The 17099-nt window shown below is 44.2% G+C and overlaps 1 protein-coding gene across 1 annotated transcript in view; it reads left to right on the top strand.

Annotated features, from left to right (window-relative positions):
* LOC106562196 (genetic suppressor element 1) overlaps positions 1 to 16773 on the top strand; it is a 220292-nt gene extending 203519 nt beyond the window's left edge. The window contains 9 exon segments of the mRNA XM_045689186.1: positions 6597 to 6679; positions 6681 to 6710; positions 6789 to 6939; positions 6942 to 7058; positions 8198 to 8311; positions 8553 to 8915; positions 12171 to 12503; positions 13333 to 13436; positions 13782 to 16773. Of these exon segments, the coding sequence (XP_045545142.1) occupies positions 6597 to 6679; positions 6681 to 6710; positions 6789 to 6939; positions 6942 to 7058; positions 8198 to 8311; positions 8553 to 8915; positions 12171 to 12503; positions 13333 to 13436; positions 13782 to 13922 (1436 nt within the window). The 3' untranslated portion in view covers positions 13923 to 16773.
* The last annotated feature ends 326 nt before the right edge of the window (positions 16774 to 17099 follow it).

Raw genomic sequence — 17099 nt, 5'->3', positions numbered from 1 at the left:
TACTGAAGTTGTAGGTTCTGTTTGTGTAGTGGTAGTATGTACTGAAGTTGTAGGTTCAGTTTGTGAAGTGTGGTAGTATGTACTGAAGTTGTAGGTTCTGTTTGTGTAGTGGTGGTAGTATGTACTGAAGTTGTAGGTTCTGTTTGTGTAGTGGTGGTAGTATGTACTGAAGTTGTAGGTTCTGTTTGTGTAGTGGTGGTAGTATGTACTGAAGTTGTAGGTTCTGTTTGTGTAGTGGTGGTAGTATGTACTGAAGTTGTAGGTTCTGTTTGTGTAGTGGTGGTAGTATGTACTGAAGTTGTAGGTTCTGTTTGTGTAGTGGTGGTAGTATGTACTGAAGTTGTAGGTTCTGTTTGTGTAGTGGTGGTGGTATGTACTGAAGTTGTAGGTTCTGTTTGTGTAGTGGTGGTAGTATGTACTGAAGTTGTAGGTTCTGTTTGTGTAGTGGGTAGTATGTACTGAAGTTGTAGGTTCTGTTTGTGTAGTGGTGGTAGTATGTACTGAAGTTGTAGGTTCTGTTTGTGTAGTGGTGGTAGTATGTACTGAAGTTGTAGGTTCTGTTTGTGTAGTGGTAGTATGTACTGAAGTTGTAGGTTCTGTTTGTGTAGTGGTGGTAGTATGTACTGAAGTTGTAGGTTCTGTTTGTGTAGTGGTAGTATGTACTGAAGTTGTAGGTTCTGTTTGTGTAGTGGTGGTAGTATGTACTGAAGTTGTAGGTTCTGTTTGTGTAGTGGTGGTAGTATGTACTGAAGTTGTAGGTTCTGTTTGTGTAGTGGTAGTATGTACTGAAGTTGTAGGTTCTGTTTGTGTAGTGGTGGTAGTATGTACTGAAGTTGTAGGTTCTGTTTGTGTAGTGGTGGTAGTATGTACTGAAGTTGTAGGTTCTGTTTGTGTAGTGGTGGTAGTATGTACTGAAGTTGTAGGTTCTGTTTGTGTAGTGGTAGTATGTACTGAAGTTGTAGGTTCTGTTTGTGTAGTGGTGGTAGTATGTACTGAAGTTGTAGGTTCTGTTTGTGTAGTGGTAGTAGTATGTACTGAAGTTGTAGGTTCTGTTTGTGTAGTGGTAGTATGTACTGAAGTTGTAGGTTCTGTTTGTGTAGTGGTGGTAGTATGTACTGAAGTTGTAGGTTCTGTTTGTGTAGTGGTGGTAGTATGTACTGAAGTTGTAGGTTCTGTTTGTGTAGTGGTGGTAGTATGTACTGAAGTTGTAGGTTCTGTTTGTGTAGTGGTGGTAGTATGTACTGAAGTTGTAGGTTCTGTTTGTGTAGTGGTGGTAGTATGTACTGAAGTTGTAGGTTCTGTTTGTGTAGTGGTAGTATGTACTGAAGTTGTAGGTTCTGTTTGTGTAGTGGTGGTAGTATGTACTGAAGTTGTAGGTTCTGTTTGTGTAGTGGTGGTAGTATGTACTGAAGTTGTAGGTTCTGTTTGTGTAGTGGTGGTAGTATGTACTGAAGTTGTAGGTTCTGTTTGTGTAGTGGTGGTAGTATGTACTGAAGTTGTAGGTTCTGTTTGTGTAGTGGTAGTAGTATGTACTGAAGTTGTAGGTTCTGTTTGTGTAGTGGTGGTAGTATGTACTGAAGTTGTAGGTTCTGTTTGTGTAGTGGTAGTATGTACTGAAGTTGTAGGTTCTGTTTGTGTAGTGGTGGTAGTATGTACTGAAGTTATAGGTTCTGTTTGTGTAGTGGTGGTAGTATGTACTGAAGTTGTAGGTTCTGTTTGTGTAGTGGTGGTAGTATGTACTGAAGTTGTAGGTTCTGTTTGTGTAGTGGTGGTAGTATGTACTGAAGTTGTAGGTTCTGTTTGTGTAGTGGTGGTAGTATGTACTGAAGTTGTAGGTTCTGTTTGTGTAGTGGTAGTAGTATGTACTGAAGTTGTAGGTTCTGTTTGTGTAGTGGTGGTAGTATGTACTGAAGTTGTAGGTTCTGTTTGTGTAGTGGTGGTAGTATGTACTGAAGTTGTAGGTTCTGTTTGTGTAGTGGTAGTATGTACTGAAGTTGTAGGTTCTGTTTGTGTAGTGGTGGTAGTATGTACTGAAGTTGTAGGTTCTGTTTGTGTAGTGGTGGTATGTACTGAAGTTGTAGGTTCTGTTTGTGTAGTGGTGGTAGTATGTACTGAAGTTGTAGGTTCTGTTTGTGTAGTGGTGGTAGTATGTACTGAAGTTGTAGGTTCTGTTTGTGTAGTGGTGGTAGTATGTACTGAAGTTGTAGGTTCTGTTTGTGTAGTGGTGGTAGTATGTACTGAAGTTGTAGGTTATGTTTGTGTAGTGGTGGTAGTATGTACTGAAGTTGTAGGTTCTGTTTGTGTAGTGGTGGTAGTATGTACTGAAGTTGTAGGTTCTGTTTGTGTAGTGGTAGTATGTACTGAAGTTATAGGTTCTGTTTGTGTGGTGGTAGTATGTACTGAAGTTGTAGGTTCTGTTTGTGTAGTGGTAGTATGTACTGAAGTTGTAGGTTCTGTTTGTGTAGTGGTGGTAGTATGTACTGAAGTTGTAGGTTCTGTTTGTGTAGTGGTGGTAGTATGTACTGAAGTTGTAGGTTCTGTTTGTGTAGTGGTATTAGTATGTACTGAAGTTGTAGGTTCTGTTTGTGTAGTGGTGGTAGTATGTACTGAAGTTGTAGGTTCTGTTTGTGTAGTGGTGGTAGTATGTACTGAAGTTGTAGGTTCTGTTTGTGTAGTGGTGGTAGTATGTACTGAAGTTGTAGGTTCTGTTTGTGTAGTGGTGGTAGTATGTACTGAAGTTGTAGGTTCTGTTTGTGTAGTGGTGGTAGTATGTACTGAAGTTGTAGGTTCTGTTTGTGTAGTGGTGGTAGTATGTACTGAAGTTGTAGGTTCTGTTTGTGTAGTGGTGGTAGTATGTACTGAAGTTGTAGGTTCTGTTTGTGTAGTGGTGGTAGTATGTACTGAAGTTGTAGGTTCTGTTTGTGTAGTGGTAGTAGTATGTACTGAAGTTGTAGGTTCTGTTTGTGTAGTGGTAGTAGTATGTACTGAAGTTGTAGGTTCTGTTTGTGTAGTGGTGGTAGTATGTACTGAAGTTGTAGGTTCTGTTTGTGTAGTGGTGGTAGTGTGTACTGAAGTTGTAGGTTCTTTTTGTGTAGTGGTAGTAGTATGTACTGAAGTTGTAGGTTCTGTTTGTGTAGTGGTGGTAGTATGTACTGAAGTTGTAGGTTCTGTTTGTGTAGTGGTAGTATGTACTGAAGTTGTAGGTTATGTTTGTGTAATGGTGGTAGTATGTACTGAAGTTGTAGGTTCTGTTTGTGTAGTGGTGGTAGTATGTACTGAAGTTGTAGGTTTTGTTTGTGTAGTGGTGGTAGTATTTACTGAAGTTGTAGGTTCTGTTTGTGTAGTGGTGGTAGTATGTACTGAAGTTGTAGGTTCTGTTTGTGTAGTGGTGGTAGTATGTACTGAAGTTGTAGGTTCTGTTTGTGTAGTGGTGGTAGTATGTACTGAAGTTGTAGGTTCTGTTTGTGTAGTGGTGGTAGTATGTACTGAAGTTGTAGGTTCTGTTTGTGTAGTGGTGGTAGTATGTACTGAAGTTGTAGGTTCTGTTTGTGTAGTGGTGGTAGTATGTACTGAAGTTGTAGGTTCTGTTTGTGTAGTGGTGGTAGTATGTACTGAAGTTGTAGGTTCTGTTTGTGTAGTGGTGGTAGTATGTACTGAAGTTGTTGGTTCTGTTTGTGTAGTGGTGGTAGTATGTTCTGAAGTTGTAAGTTCTGTTTGTGTAGTGGTGGTAGTATGTACTGAAGTTGTAGGTTCTGTTTGTGTAGTGGTAGTAGTATGTACTGAAGTTGTAGGTTCTGTTTGTGTAGTGGTAGTATGTACTGAAGTTGTAGGTTCTGTTTGTGTAGTGGTAGTAGTATGTACTGAAGTTGTAGGTTCTGTTTGTGTAGTGGTGGTAGTATGTACTGAAGTTATAGGTTCTGTTTGTGTAGTGGTAGTAGTATGTACTGAAGTTGTAGGTTCTGTTTGTGTAGTGGTGGTAGTATGTACTGAAGTTGTAGGTTCTGTTTGTGTAGTGGTGGTAGTATGTACTGAAGTTGTAGGTTCTGTTTGTGTAGTGGTGGTATGTACTGAAGTTGTAGGTTCTGTTTGTGTAGTGGTGGTGGTATGTACTGAAGTTGTAGGTTCTGTTTGTATAGTGGTAGTAGTATGTACTGAAGTTGTAGGTTCTGTTTGTGTAGTGGTAGTATGTACTGAAGTTGTAGGTTCTGTTTGTGTAGTGGTGGTAGTATGTACTGAAGTTGTAGGTTCTGTTTGTGTAGTGGTAGTATGTACTGAAGTTGTAGGTTCTGTTTGTGTAGTGGTAGTATGTACTGAAGTTGTAGGTTCTGTTTGTGTAGTGGTGGTAGTATGTACTGAAGTTGTAGGTTCTGTTTGTGCAGTGGTAGTATGTACTGAAGTTGTAGGTTCTGTTTGTGTAGTGGTGGTAGTATGTACTGAAGTTGTAGGTTCTGTTTGTGTAGTGGTGGTAGTATGTACTGAAGTTGTATGTTCTGTTTGTGTAGTGGTAGTATGTACTGAAGTTGTAGGTTCTGTTTGTGTAGTGGTAGTATGTACTGAAGTTGTAGGTTCTGTTTGTGTAGTGGTGGTAGTATGTACTGAATTTGTAGGTTCTGTTTGTGTAGTGGTGGTAGTATGTACTGAAGTTGTAGGTTCTGTTTGTGTAGTGGTAGTATGTACTGAAGTTGTAGGTTCTGTTTGTGTAGTGGTGGTAGTATGTACTGAAGTTGTAGGTTCTGTTTTTGTAGTGGTAGTAGTATGTACTGAAGTTGTAGGTTCTGTTTGTGTAGTGGTAGTATGTACTGAAGTTGTAGGTTATGTTTGTGTAATGGTGGTAGTATGTACTGAAGTTGTAGGTTCTGTTTGTGTAGTGGTGGTATGTACTGAAGTTGTAGGTTCTGTTTGTGTAATGGTAGTATGTACTGAAGTTGTAGGTTCTGTTTGTGAAGTGTGGTAATATGTACTGAAGTTGTAGGTTCTGTTTGTGTAGTGGTGGTATGTACTGAAGTTGTAGGTTCTGTTTGTGTAGTGGTAGTATGTACTGAAGTTGTAGGTTCTGTTTGTGTAGTGGTGGTAGTATGTACTGAAGTTGTAGGTTCTGTTTGTGTAGTGGTGGTAGTATGTACTGAAGTTGTAGGTTCTGTTTGTGTAGTGGTGGTAGTATGTACTGAAGTTGTAGGTTCTGTTTGTGTAGTGGTGGTAGTATGTACTGAAGTTGTAGGTTCTGTTTGTGTAGTGGTAGTAGTATGTACTGAAGTTGTAGGTTCTGTTTGTGTAGTGGTAGTAGTATGTACTGAAGTTATAGGTTCTGTTTGTGTAGTGGTAGTATGTACTGAAGTTGTAGGTTCTGTTTGTGTAGTGGTGGTAGTATGTACTGAAGTTGTAGGTTCTGTTTGTGTAGTGGTGGTATGTACTGAAGTTGTAGGTTCTGTTTGTGTAGTGGTGGTAGTATGTACTGAAGTTGTAGGTTCTGTTTGTGTAGTGGTGGTAGTATGTACTGAAGTTGTAGGTTATGTTTGTGTAGTGGTGGTAGTATGTACTGAAGTTATAGGTTCTGTTTGTGTAGTGGTAGTATGTACTGAAGTTGTAGGTTCTGTTTGTGTAGTGGTGGTAGTATGTACTGAAGTTGTAGGTTCTGTTTGTGTAGTGGTGGTAGTATGTACTGAAGTTGTAGGTTCTGTTTGTGTAGTGGTAGTAGTATGTACTGAAGTTGTAGGTTCTGTTTGTGTAGTGGTGGTAGTATGTATTGAAGTTGTAGGTTCTGTTTGTGTAGTGGTAGTATGTACTGAAGTTGTAGGTTCTGTTTGTGTAGTGGTGGTAGTATGTACTGAAGTTGTAGGTTATGTTTGTGTAGTGGTGGTAGTATGTACTGAAGTTGTAGGTTCTGTTTGTGTAGTGGTGGTAGTATGTACTGAAGTTGTAGGTTCTGTTTGTGTAGTGGTAGTAGTATGTACTGAAGTTATAGGTTCTGTTTGTGTGGTGGTAGTATGTACTGAAGTTGTAGGTTCTGTTTGTGTAGTGGTGGTAGTATGTACTGAAGTTGTAGGTTCTGTTTGTGTAGTGTGGTAGTATGTACTGAAGTTATAGGTTCTGTTTGTGTGGTGGTATTATGTACTGAAGTTGTAGGTTCTGTTTGTGCAGTGGTAGTATGTACTGAAGTTGTAGGTTCTGTTTGTGTAGTGGTGGTAGTATGTACTGAAGTTGTAGGTTCTGTTTGTATAGTGGTAGTAGTATGTACTGAAGTTGTAGGTTCTGTTTGTGTAGTGGTAGTATGTACTGAAGTTGTAGGTTCTGTTTGTGTAATGGTAGTATGTACTGAAGTTGTAGGTTCTGTTTGTGTAGTAGTAGTATGTACTGAGGTTGTAGGTTCTGTTTGTGTAGTGGTAGTATGTTCTGAAGTTGTAGGTTCTGTTTGTGGAGTGGTAGTATGTTCTGAAGTTGTATGTTCTGTTTGTGTAGTGGTGGTATGTACTGAAGTTGTAATTTGTGTAGTGGTAGTATGTTCTGAAGTTGTAGGTTCTGTTTGTGTAGTGGTGGTATGTACTGAAGTTGTAGGTTGTGTGTAAGTCAGTACTAACTGCCTCCTCTGGTCATTCCAGGTTACTACTATGAGCTGGATGACTCGTATGATGAGAGTGATGAGGAGGAGGTCAGGGCCCACCTCAGGAGGGTAGCAGGGCAGCCCCCCTCTCAAACTGGACGACTCCACGGAGGTACGGGTTTATCCTGCACACACACTCTATACACACTGTTTTCTCCTGGCTTTATAATATGTTCCTCTCCCCCTGTAGAAAGTGGACTTCCTGTGTGTGTTTGGTCTGACCACGGTATCACGACATGACCTCCTGGTGCAGCAGAAGAGGAGGAAGAGGAGGAGGATGCTGAGGGAGCGTAGCCCCTCGCCCCCGGCTGTTCTGTCCAAACGTACCCCTCCTCCCCCGCGGCCCCCCTCAGCACCCACTTCACCCCAGAGGAGATGGACAGAGCCCCCGAACTAGAAGACAAGAAACGCTTCCTCACCATGTTCAGTCTGTCCCACGTCTCTGTACAGCAGAGGAGAGGTATGTACCCTACATCCTAAACACTACACCCTAACCCCTACTCACCATCTAACCCCCTACCTGTAAACCTGTCATGGACCTGGTTATCATGTTCACTGTGCTCTGGAGACATGTACACAGTGTGACAGACACCTGACATTTCACTATCTGTATTGTTCATTATAACCTGGGTGGTTCGAGCCCTGATTCCTGCTTGGCTGAAAGCTGTTGTATATCAATCCGTATACCACGGGTATGACCATTTTTTTGTTGACTGTTCTAATTATGTTGGTAACCAGTTTAGACGCGTTGTGCCTAAGAACAGCCTTGGTATATTGGCCAAATACCACAACCCTTGTGCTTTATTGATTAATTATACGTTATGTATTAAATACACTGCTGCTAGCATGCATTACACATTACCATGCCTCCCTCTTCAGTGTGACAGCTGGACTTTATGTGAGGAGAAACAGATACACACACACACTGCTGTGGCGAGGCATGGAGTGGCAACGGAAGGTTTACGGCGATCCCGTGCTAATCCTGTGGATTTACCGCATGCTGCCTGCAGATGGCAGTGTGCAGCCTCCCACACAAACACACAGACACACACACACACAGACACACACACACACAAACACACTCACTCACACACACAAACACAGACACACAGACTCACAGCAGAGGTTCAACAGGGATTACAGAGACGTGGGTGAGATGTTAATGCTCTCTCCCTCTCCCTCTCTCTCTCTCTTTCTCTCTCCCTCTCTCTCTCTCTCTCTCCCTCACCCTCTCTCTCTCTCTCTCTCTCTCTCTCTCCCTCTCTCCCTCTCTCTCTCCCTCCCGCTCTCTCTCTCTCTCTCCCTCTCTCTCTCTCTCTCCCTCTCTCTCTCTCTCCCTCACCCTCTCTCTCTCTCTCTCTCTCTCTCTCTCTCTCTCTCTCCGCTCTCTCTCTCTCTCTCTCTCTCTCTCTCTCTCCCTCTCTCTCTCCCTCTCCCTCTCTCCCTCCCTCTCTCTCTCTCCCTCCCTCTCCCTCTCTCTCTGTCCCTCTCTCCCTCCCTCTCTCTCTCTCCCTCCCACTCTCTCTCCCTCCCTCCCTCTCTCTCTCTCTCTCTCTCTCTCTCTCTCTCTCCCTCTCTCTCTATCTCTCTCTCTGCCAGATAATGAGACAGTGGTAGAGTTGCTTCAGGCCATTAAACAGAAGAGCGTAACCTTGGATACCATCAGACATGCCCCTCACCCCCTATGTAAGACCCCCCCAGCACAGAAGTCAGGTAAGTGCTCACGCGCAAACACACACAAACACACACCCTTCCTCATTCCTTCCCTGCTGTTTGTGCTTAATCTAACAGACAGGTGTGAGAGACATCTCTGTAGTAATGTTACAGCAGTAATGTTATGGGTTGTGGTTCAGATGATTGATTGCCTGCTGATATCTTGATACAGTATATTTATATGAATCTGGGTGGGAATGTGTCTCAATTCACTGACTGTAACATCCATCTGTCCCGACAGATCCTGCCTCAGCACTTTTCAGCGAATCAGATGAGCCACTCAGTGTCAGTCCCTCCTCCCCCGGCGGACTCCTGGGGCAGCCTAAACCTCCCTCCTCCTCTGACGCACTGAGACCAAAGGACCCCCCTCCTCCACTCCCCTACCCGGAAAAGACCCGTGGGCTCCCTGAGGGCCCCTCCTCCAAGAGGAGCGCATCGTCCAGCCTGCTGAATAGCCTGCGGCCCCCCGTGCAGCCTAAAGATGCTCCCCCCAGCCTGAACGGCCGGACCAAGCCCTGGGAGAGCTTTACTGCTGAAGAGTTTGCCCAGCAGTTCCACGAGTCTGTCCTCCAGTCCACACAGAAGGCCCTGCAGAAGCACAAAGGCAGGTTATACCGCAGCAGCTCTCGTTCATACTCCAGGTGGAAGTTACCCTCAGGCACAGATCTAGGATCAGCTTATACTGTGAATCTCCAGATCAAATCAAATTGTATTTGTCACATGCGCCGAATACAACAGGTGTAGACCTTACCGTGAAATGCTTACTTACAAGCCCTTAACCAACAATGCAGTTTTAAGAAAAATAAGAGTTAAGAAAATAAACTAAAGTAAAAAGAAAGTAACGCAACAAAGGAACAGTAAGGAGGCTATATACAGGGGGTACCGCTACTGAGTCAATGTGCGGGGGTACAGGTTAGTGGAGGTAATTGAGGTAATGTGTACATGTAGGTAGGGGTAAAGTGACTATGTATAGATAATAGATAATAAACAGCGAGTAGCAGCAGTGTAAAAAAAACAGGGGGTAAATGCAAATAGCCATTTGTCTAACTGTTCAGCAGTCTTATGGCTTGGTGGTAGAAGCTGTTAAGGAGCCTTTTGGACCTAGACTTGGCGCTCAGGTACCGCTTGCCGTGCGGTAGCAGAGAGAACAGTCTATTACTAGGGTGGCTGGAGTCTTTGACAATTTTTAGGGCCTCCCTCTGACACCGCCTGATATAGAGGTCCTGGATGGCAGGAAGTTTGGCCCCAGTGATGTAATGGGCCATATGCACTACCCTCTGTAGTGCCTTGTGGTCGGATGTACATATTACCTCAATTACCTCGACTAACCGGTGCCCCCACACATTGACTCTGTACCTGTACCCCCTGTATATAGCCTCGCTTGTTATTTTACTGCTGCTGTTTAATTATTTGTTCCTTTTATTTTCTATTTTTTACTTAACACTTATTTTTCTTAAAACGGTATTGTTGGTTAAGGGCTTGTAAGTAAGCATTTCACTGTAGGGTCTACACCTGTTGTATTTGGTGCATATGACAAATACAATTTGATTAGATTAGATTTTCCTGTTGTCCATGATCATCTCCTTTGTCTTGATCATGTTGAGGGAGAGGTTGTTGTCCTGGTACCACCCGGCCAGGTCTCTGACCTCCTCCCTATAGGCTGTCTCATTGTTGACGGTGATCAGGCCTACCACTGTTGTTTCATCTGCAAACTTAATGATGGTGTTGGAGTCATACTTGGCCACGCAGTCATGAGTGAACAGGGAATACAGGAGGGGACTAAGCACGCACCGTTGAGGGGCCCCCGTGTTGAGGATCAGTGTGTCAGATGTGTTGTTGCCTACCCTACCCGGTTTAGTCCCAGGGTGCTTAGCTTAGTGATGAGCTTTGAGGGCACTATGGTGTTGAAAGCTGAGCTGTAGTCAATGAATAGTATTCTCACATAGGTGTTCCTTTTGTCCAGGTGGGAAAGGGCAGTGTGGCGTGCAATAGAGATTGTGTCATCTGTGGATCTGTTGGTGTGGTATGCAAATTGGAGTGGGTCTAGGGTTTCTGGGATAATGGTGTTGATGTGAGCCATGACCAGCCTTTCTAAGCACTTCATGGCTATAGACGTGAGTGCTACTGGGCGGTAATCATTTAGGCAGGTTACCTCGGTGTTCTTGGGCACAGGGACTATGGTGGTCTGCTTGAAACATGTTGGTATTACAGACTCAGACAGGGAGAGGTTAAAATGTCAGTGAAGACACCTCCCAGTTGGAACCACCATAGATCCTAACCCTGACCATTAATGTTGTGCAGCATTTTACCTGATTTTAACGTTCTGTCATAGAGTTTTCCCATCTCAAGGGGTTAAATAAATAAAAATACTATCGTAAGTGCCAATGTATTGCCATTAAAGTAACAGGGTTGAGGTTTTCATCTTAAATCAGCCATAAATCCCCTTGTGACAGAGGGAATGGACGCTTGTTTTGTGCAACAGGGATGGTCAATTGAATGCAAGTTTCCCCCCCAAAAATGTATTGTTAAAATATTTCTAGCCTACCTATCTATGGGTAACAGAGTTGACTTGTTTTGCTTGACTCGCACGGTTTTCCAGCCAAAAAGCTTCAACCCAGCTCACCTGCACCTCAATGTTTATTTTGAAAAACATATTTTAAAAGGAATAGTTTCACCATATTAAAACAATATTAATCTTCAGAAATGATTTTGTCAAACAAGAACATAACTAGGGCTAACAATGATGGTAAAAAATGTGAAGAACTTTGGGTTAAAGACCCAATACAGTCAAAAACATGATATTCCTGTGTTTTATAAATATTTCCACACAATGAGGTTGAGATAATACTGTGATATTGTGAAAAGGATGATAATTCCCTTAAGAATTGTAAGAGCTGTTTGGTGGGATGGAGCTTTGGCCTGTCTGGTGACATCACCAGGCGGTGCATTTGTTAATAGACCAATAAGAAAGAGAATAACAGCTAGTTTTCAGTTTTCACCTCCCCACTCAGACCACTCCCAGACAGTTCTAGCAAAATTCCTTCTTGAGAAATTGCTCTTTGCTAAAAGGCTTTTTATTTTGGTTTATTTTTTACCATTTTAAATGAAAACTATCACAGTACGATCCTTAATTTTTATCCAGAAGTTATTTGAAATGTAGATAAAAACTGCTGCATTGGACCTTTAAAAACATGCAAAGGACATGTTCTGAAGTTTGGCACCTTAGCAAATTTTTATTCAAAAGAAAAATCTGATTTATTGAATTTTCCATGTGGTCAATATTAAAGGGCACTTCATTGAGTATAACAGGCTTATACAATTTAGTATTGGTGCACAATTTCTCCTTTAAATATCAAAGGGGCGCAAAATGTTGTCTATTCGTGGAACAACCCAAGTAATAACAGTGATGATGTGTTAATGTAATATCATTTACATTTTACATTTTAGTCATTTAGCAGATGTTCTTATCCAGAGCGACTTACAGTAGTGAATACATACATTTCATAAATGTTTTCTCCGTACTGGTCCCCCGTGGGAATCGAACCCACAACCCTGGCGTTGCAAACACCATGCTCTACCAACTAAGCCACACGGGACCTTGGGCTGTCTTGGGCTCCCGAGTGGCGCAGCGGTCTAAGACACTGTATCTCAGTGCAAGAGGCATCACTACAGTCCCTGGTTAGAATCCAGGCTGTATCACATCTGGCCGTGATTGGGAGTCCCATAGGGCAGCGCACAATTGGCCCAGCGTTGCCGGGGAAGGCCGTCATTGTAAATAAGAATTTGTTCTTAACTGACTGGCCAAGTTAAATAATGATTAAATAAATATAAATATCCCTTTCTCTCCCTCTCTGTCTAGGTGGAGCCACAGTGATCTCAGCGCCCTCTCACCTCCAGGACTCCTCAGTGCACTACAACATTCCAGAGCTGCAGAGCACCCCCAGCCGGCCGCCCCCGCCACACACACACCCGCACGCACACTCCATCCAACACCCGCACTCACACCCGCTCCCCCAGCCCAATGGGCAGCACTGTCCCCCGCACCCCCACCGAGAGCCCCCAGGAGCGAGGGAGGAGCAGTCTGCACCAGAGGACTCAGAAGAAGACGAGGAAGAGGAGGAAGAGGAGGCCCCAGTACCCAGGTGGCAGGGGATTGAAGCGATCTTTGAAGCCTATCAGGAATACATTGAAGGTAAGCAGTCAGTCACTTTTCTGTTTATTTAAAGGCCCAGTGCAGTCAAAACATAATTTCAGCCTGTACATTTAAAAAATATATATATTATTATTATTATTGTAATTATTGTTTTTTGGCCTGTTTTAGTGGGGTGAAGTTTTGTCTATTAGTTAATAGACCAATAAGAAAGAGAGTTCCAAACCTCTCTGCCAATAAAACATAGTTTTCAATTTTCCCCTTCCCACTTAGAGCACTCCCAGACGCTCCTAGTAAAATTCTTGCTTGAGAAATTGCTATTTGCTAAGAAGCTTTTTTTTCTTATTTTTTTAACCATTTTAATTGAAAACAATCACAATAAGGTACTTAATTGGCTGCATTGGACCTTTAATGACTAATGTCCTTGATTTTGGAATGGTTCATGTATGGTTGAAATCTCGAGACCAATGGACATTTATGACTTTTTGGTTACGAGTAGATGTAGCGTATTCCCAACACTAGATGGTGGTATTTATCCTTTTTTACTACTCTCTGTAAACAGTCAAACATACTATCTGTAATGAGTCTTGTGTAGTGAGTTGTGTGCTGTGTGCTGCTTGCCTGTGGCAGTATGGTCTGCTGTAGCTCTACCGGTGTGCTGCTCTCTGGTTATTGGTACATGGAGAGACAGACAGGCAGGGAGTGTTAGCGTGGATGCTAATGAGAACACAGGTCACATCCCCTCAGGCTCACTGTTATTCTCTTCTCCTTCCTCTCTCCCTCTTCTCCTCTGCCTCCCTCCTCTCCTTCTCCTCCTTCTCCACTCCCTCCTTTCTCTTCCCCTGCCTTCGGTCCTCCCTCCCTCTTCCAGAGCAAGGTGTGGAGCGCCAGGTGCTGCAGAGCCAGTGTCGGAGACTGGAGAACCAGCAGTACAACCTGAGCCTGACAGCAGAGCAGCTCTCCCACAGCATGGGGGTAAGACCCTGTCTGCTACATCTATCATCACTGAGCTTCCTTCAAATCGTTTGGAGGAAATATACTTTCTATTTTAATCAGCTATGTTCAATTGTATTCTTCATATTGTAAAATAATATTAAATAATCCCACAGAATTCTAAGCAAATGTGTGTGTGTGTGTGTGTGTGTGTGTGTGTGTGTGTGTGTGTGTGTGTGTGTGTGTGTGTGTGTGTGTGTGTGTGTGTGTGTGTGTGTGTGTGTGTGTGTGTGTGTGCTGCGTTTTTGTAATAATATGTAATAATATGGTTTTATTGACTCTACTTCCCCCCGCTCTCTGTCTCTCGCCCTTCTTCTCTGTTTAAAGGAATTGATGTCTCAGAGACAGAAGCTGGCGGTGGAGAGGGAGAAGTTACAGGCCGAGTTGGAGCACTTCAGGAAGTGTCTGACGCTGCCGCAGCCCCACTGGGCCAGGGGAGGGCACTACAAGGGTTACCCCCCCAGGTGACAGCTCCACAGGAGAGAGGGATGGATTCATGGATTCATTGATAGATGGATGGGGCTGCTGCCAGCCTGCCAGGGACGGTGCCACCAGCCAGTGGTCTGTGCTAACCCTGGGGTCAGAGGGAGCAACAGGCACACACAGGGCAAAGCTCTAGGACTGCATGGTCAACACACACACAAACATACAGAGGAACACACTCACACCATTCTCTTCAGCAGGCACCAGTTACTCTCTTACATTGCAGTCCCAGCCCCGTCCTGGGCTCCCCTCACAGCCACTCCCACACGGACAATCCTGCAACCGGAGAGCAGCTCAGCCCTGGAATGGGTGTGGTCACGTGACAAAGCGCCATCTACCACCAATCCAATGCCCCTACCTCTGGCCAATCGGACAGGACTGAACCTCCCAGCATCTCTCCTGGCGGCAGGTCAGGCCAGCTTTCAAACTTGAACTGCACTTAAAGAGAAAGACCTGAAGAACTACCTGGTGGTACTGTGTTACGACAAAGAACTGTGTTCAAATTAGGGAAGAACTTACAAAATGCACATTTTGGAATGAATAAAGGAAATGTTTTATTTCGAGATGAGAATAAGAATTTAAAAGGTGCTTCAGCCTTGTATTGTAAATAATATTAAGACTAAAAATAATTTTGTATGTTTTTATTACTTTAATCATTGTTCTTTTAAGAAGAAGAAAATAAGCCTGCCATTTTTTTATATGTTTATGCTTTTTTGGTTGAAACAGAAAGCTTTGCTGTTAGTGTTTGTTCTGCTGCTGGTCATGACTGCCCTGTTCGGAGGTGTAGATTGAAGGAGAAAAGGAGAGAGAGAACATGCTCCACTCCTCTCCTCCTCTCCCCCTTTGACCCAGCCATGTGTGCAGCCGTAGCAGCAGCCTGAGCTCCAGCCACAGCCCTCCCTCCCCTGGCCTCCAGGCCCCCTAAGGCTCACTGAGATGGGGGTAAGACCTAACTCCAGGCCCCACAGCCCTCCCTCCCCTGGCCTCCAGGCCCCCTAAGGCTCACTGAGATGGGGGTAAGACCTGACTCCAGGCCCCACAGCCCTCCCTCCCCTGGCCTCCAGGCCCCGTAAGGCTCACTGAGATGGGGGTAAGACCTGACTCCAGGCCCCACAGCCCTCCCTCCCCTGGCCTCCAGGCCCCCTAAGGCTCACTGAGATGGGGGTAAGACCTGACTCCAGGCCCCACAGCCCTCCCTCCCCTGGCCTCCAGGCCCCGTAAGGCTCACTGAGATGGGGGTAAGACCTAACTCCAGGCCCCACAGCCCTCCCTCCCCTGGCCTCCAGGCCCCCTAAGGCTCACTGAGATGGGGGTAAGACCTGACTCCAGGCCCCACAGCCCTCCCTCCCCTGGCCTCCAGGCCCCGTAAGGCTCACTGAGATGGGGGTAAGACCTGACTCCAGGCCCCACAGCCCTCCCTCCCCTGGCCTCCAGGCCCCCTAAGGCTCACTGAGATGGGGGTAAGACCTAACTCCAGGCCCCACAGGCCTCCCAGATCCATGCACTCCGTCAGAACACCAGCCCCACACAGAACCCCTCCTGTCAGGAACAGCAGGTTTTACCACTCTCCCTGTGTGCGTAGTTACCCATGGGAAAGAGTGAGTGACAGTTACTGTGTCATCCTTTATTTTCTCTCTCTCCTTTTTCCCCCTTCAGCTCTAGTCCAGGGATGGGCGCTTAGTAGAACTGATAACTAGACCCATCTCTCTGGACCTTATCATTAAGCACGAGGGGCACAACACCCATTATGATGAGACATTCATATCACTAAACCCACAGAGAGGAGGGAACAATGCAGACAATACCACGTCAAGATTCTTCTCCTTTGTGTTTGCCATAAAAGGAAATAGTGCCAAAAAGTAGCCCTCCCTCACACAAAATATCATGAGACTTTTTTAAACCTCCAAATAGAGTAATTAAACTAACTCCCTGAATTTAAATGACCATCCCACTTCTAAACATATTATATTACTACATTGTTCCCACTTATCATAATGTCAAATCCCTTGCCAACAATTGGTTAATGGTCCATTTTTTTTCACTTCAGGGCCCTCAAATCCAAAGTCAATTAAAGGTTCTCTTTTGCCAAGTATATGAATCATTGCCCTGAACTGCACTGTGCATCTATAGTGTGTGTTTTCATGCCTGCATCAGTGTCCACCTCGCTGCTGGCCATAGCTGTCTCCTGTGTCTCAGTACCCCTGTTCCCCAGTCTCTCTATTCCCCTACCTTCCTTCTGTGGGAGTGTCTGGCCTTTTAGCCTTGCAGGAGGACCTCCGGCAGCATATATCGCAGTGCAGCGTGGGTATTGTAGTGCTGTCAGTCTGAGTTGACAAGGCTTTGAGTATGTAGTCCTAAAGGGGTTCTGTTTGAACTCCAGTCTGATGCTGTGGATGTGAGATGGCAGGGAGGGGAGGGTGGCTGCAGGTCTGGTCCCTACATCCCTCTTTGTTCCACTCCTGGTGAGCTCTCAGCGGGACACCCAGTTAGGGAGGCGGAACCATGTTTACAGACCAGAGCAGAGCTACGATAGGACCACCACTTGTCAATCAGACAGCAAGCGCTACCACTGAGTTAAGCAGCCAATGAGTTAGCGGGAGGACGTTACGCCCTTCCCCAGAGCCTCCTTACTCTACCACGCACGCACATGCAATAGCCCCCTGACTCTGTGGAGGATGTCTAGACTCTAGATGCTGTGAAACTCTGATTTTAAAATGTACTTGTTTGAATTAATTGTAATGTAATATATTATTTGTTGAATGTAGTAATTAGGTATTTATGAATATATTGCTGTAATTTCAGACAAAAAAATAAAAGAAAATATTTCAAAAATGTACTTGAATAGTCAAGTCTTCTCTTGGCACCATATCTTCCTGCAGGTTCACTGCATCCTTTTTCAGTATCTGAGTAAAATTCTAACTCTGTGTTTAACAGTGAGACTGCATTGAAGTCACACATGTCTGATAAGAGATGGGGATTATCAATTAAGTGTTTCTACTACATTGGATTTACCATCTGTTTATTATGAGGCAGGCAAAAGCGGACAGAAAAAATATAGGGAAATCATCAAATCACTCTTATGTCAAAACTTAATTATCTGTAATTATTGGACATAATATGTGATGGTTATAATGATGGTTAGAATATGCATGGCATAGTTAT

Source organism: Salmo salar, chromosome ssa11 (genome assembly GCF_905237065.1).
Source record: "Salmo salar chromosome ssa11, Ssal_v3.1, whole genome shotgun sequence".
In the NCBI taxonomy this organism is placed as follows: Eukaryota; Metazoa; Chordata; class Actinopteri; order Salmoniformes; family Salmonidae; genus Salmo; species Salmo salar.
This window is presented reverse-complemented; position numbering and strand designations above follow the sequence as displayed.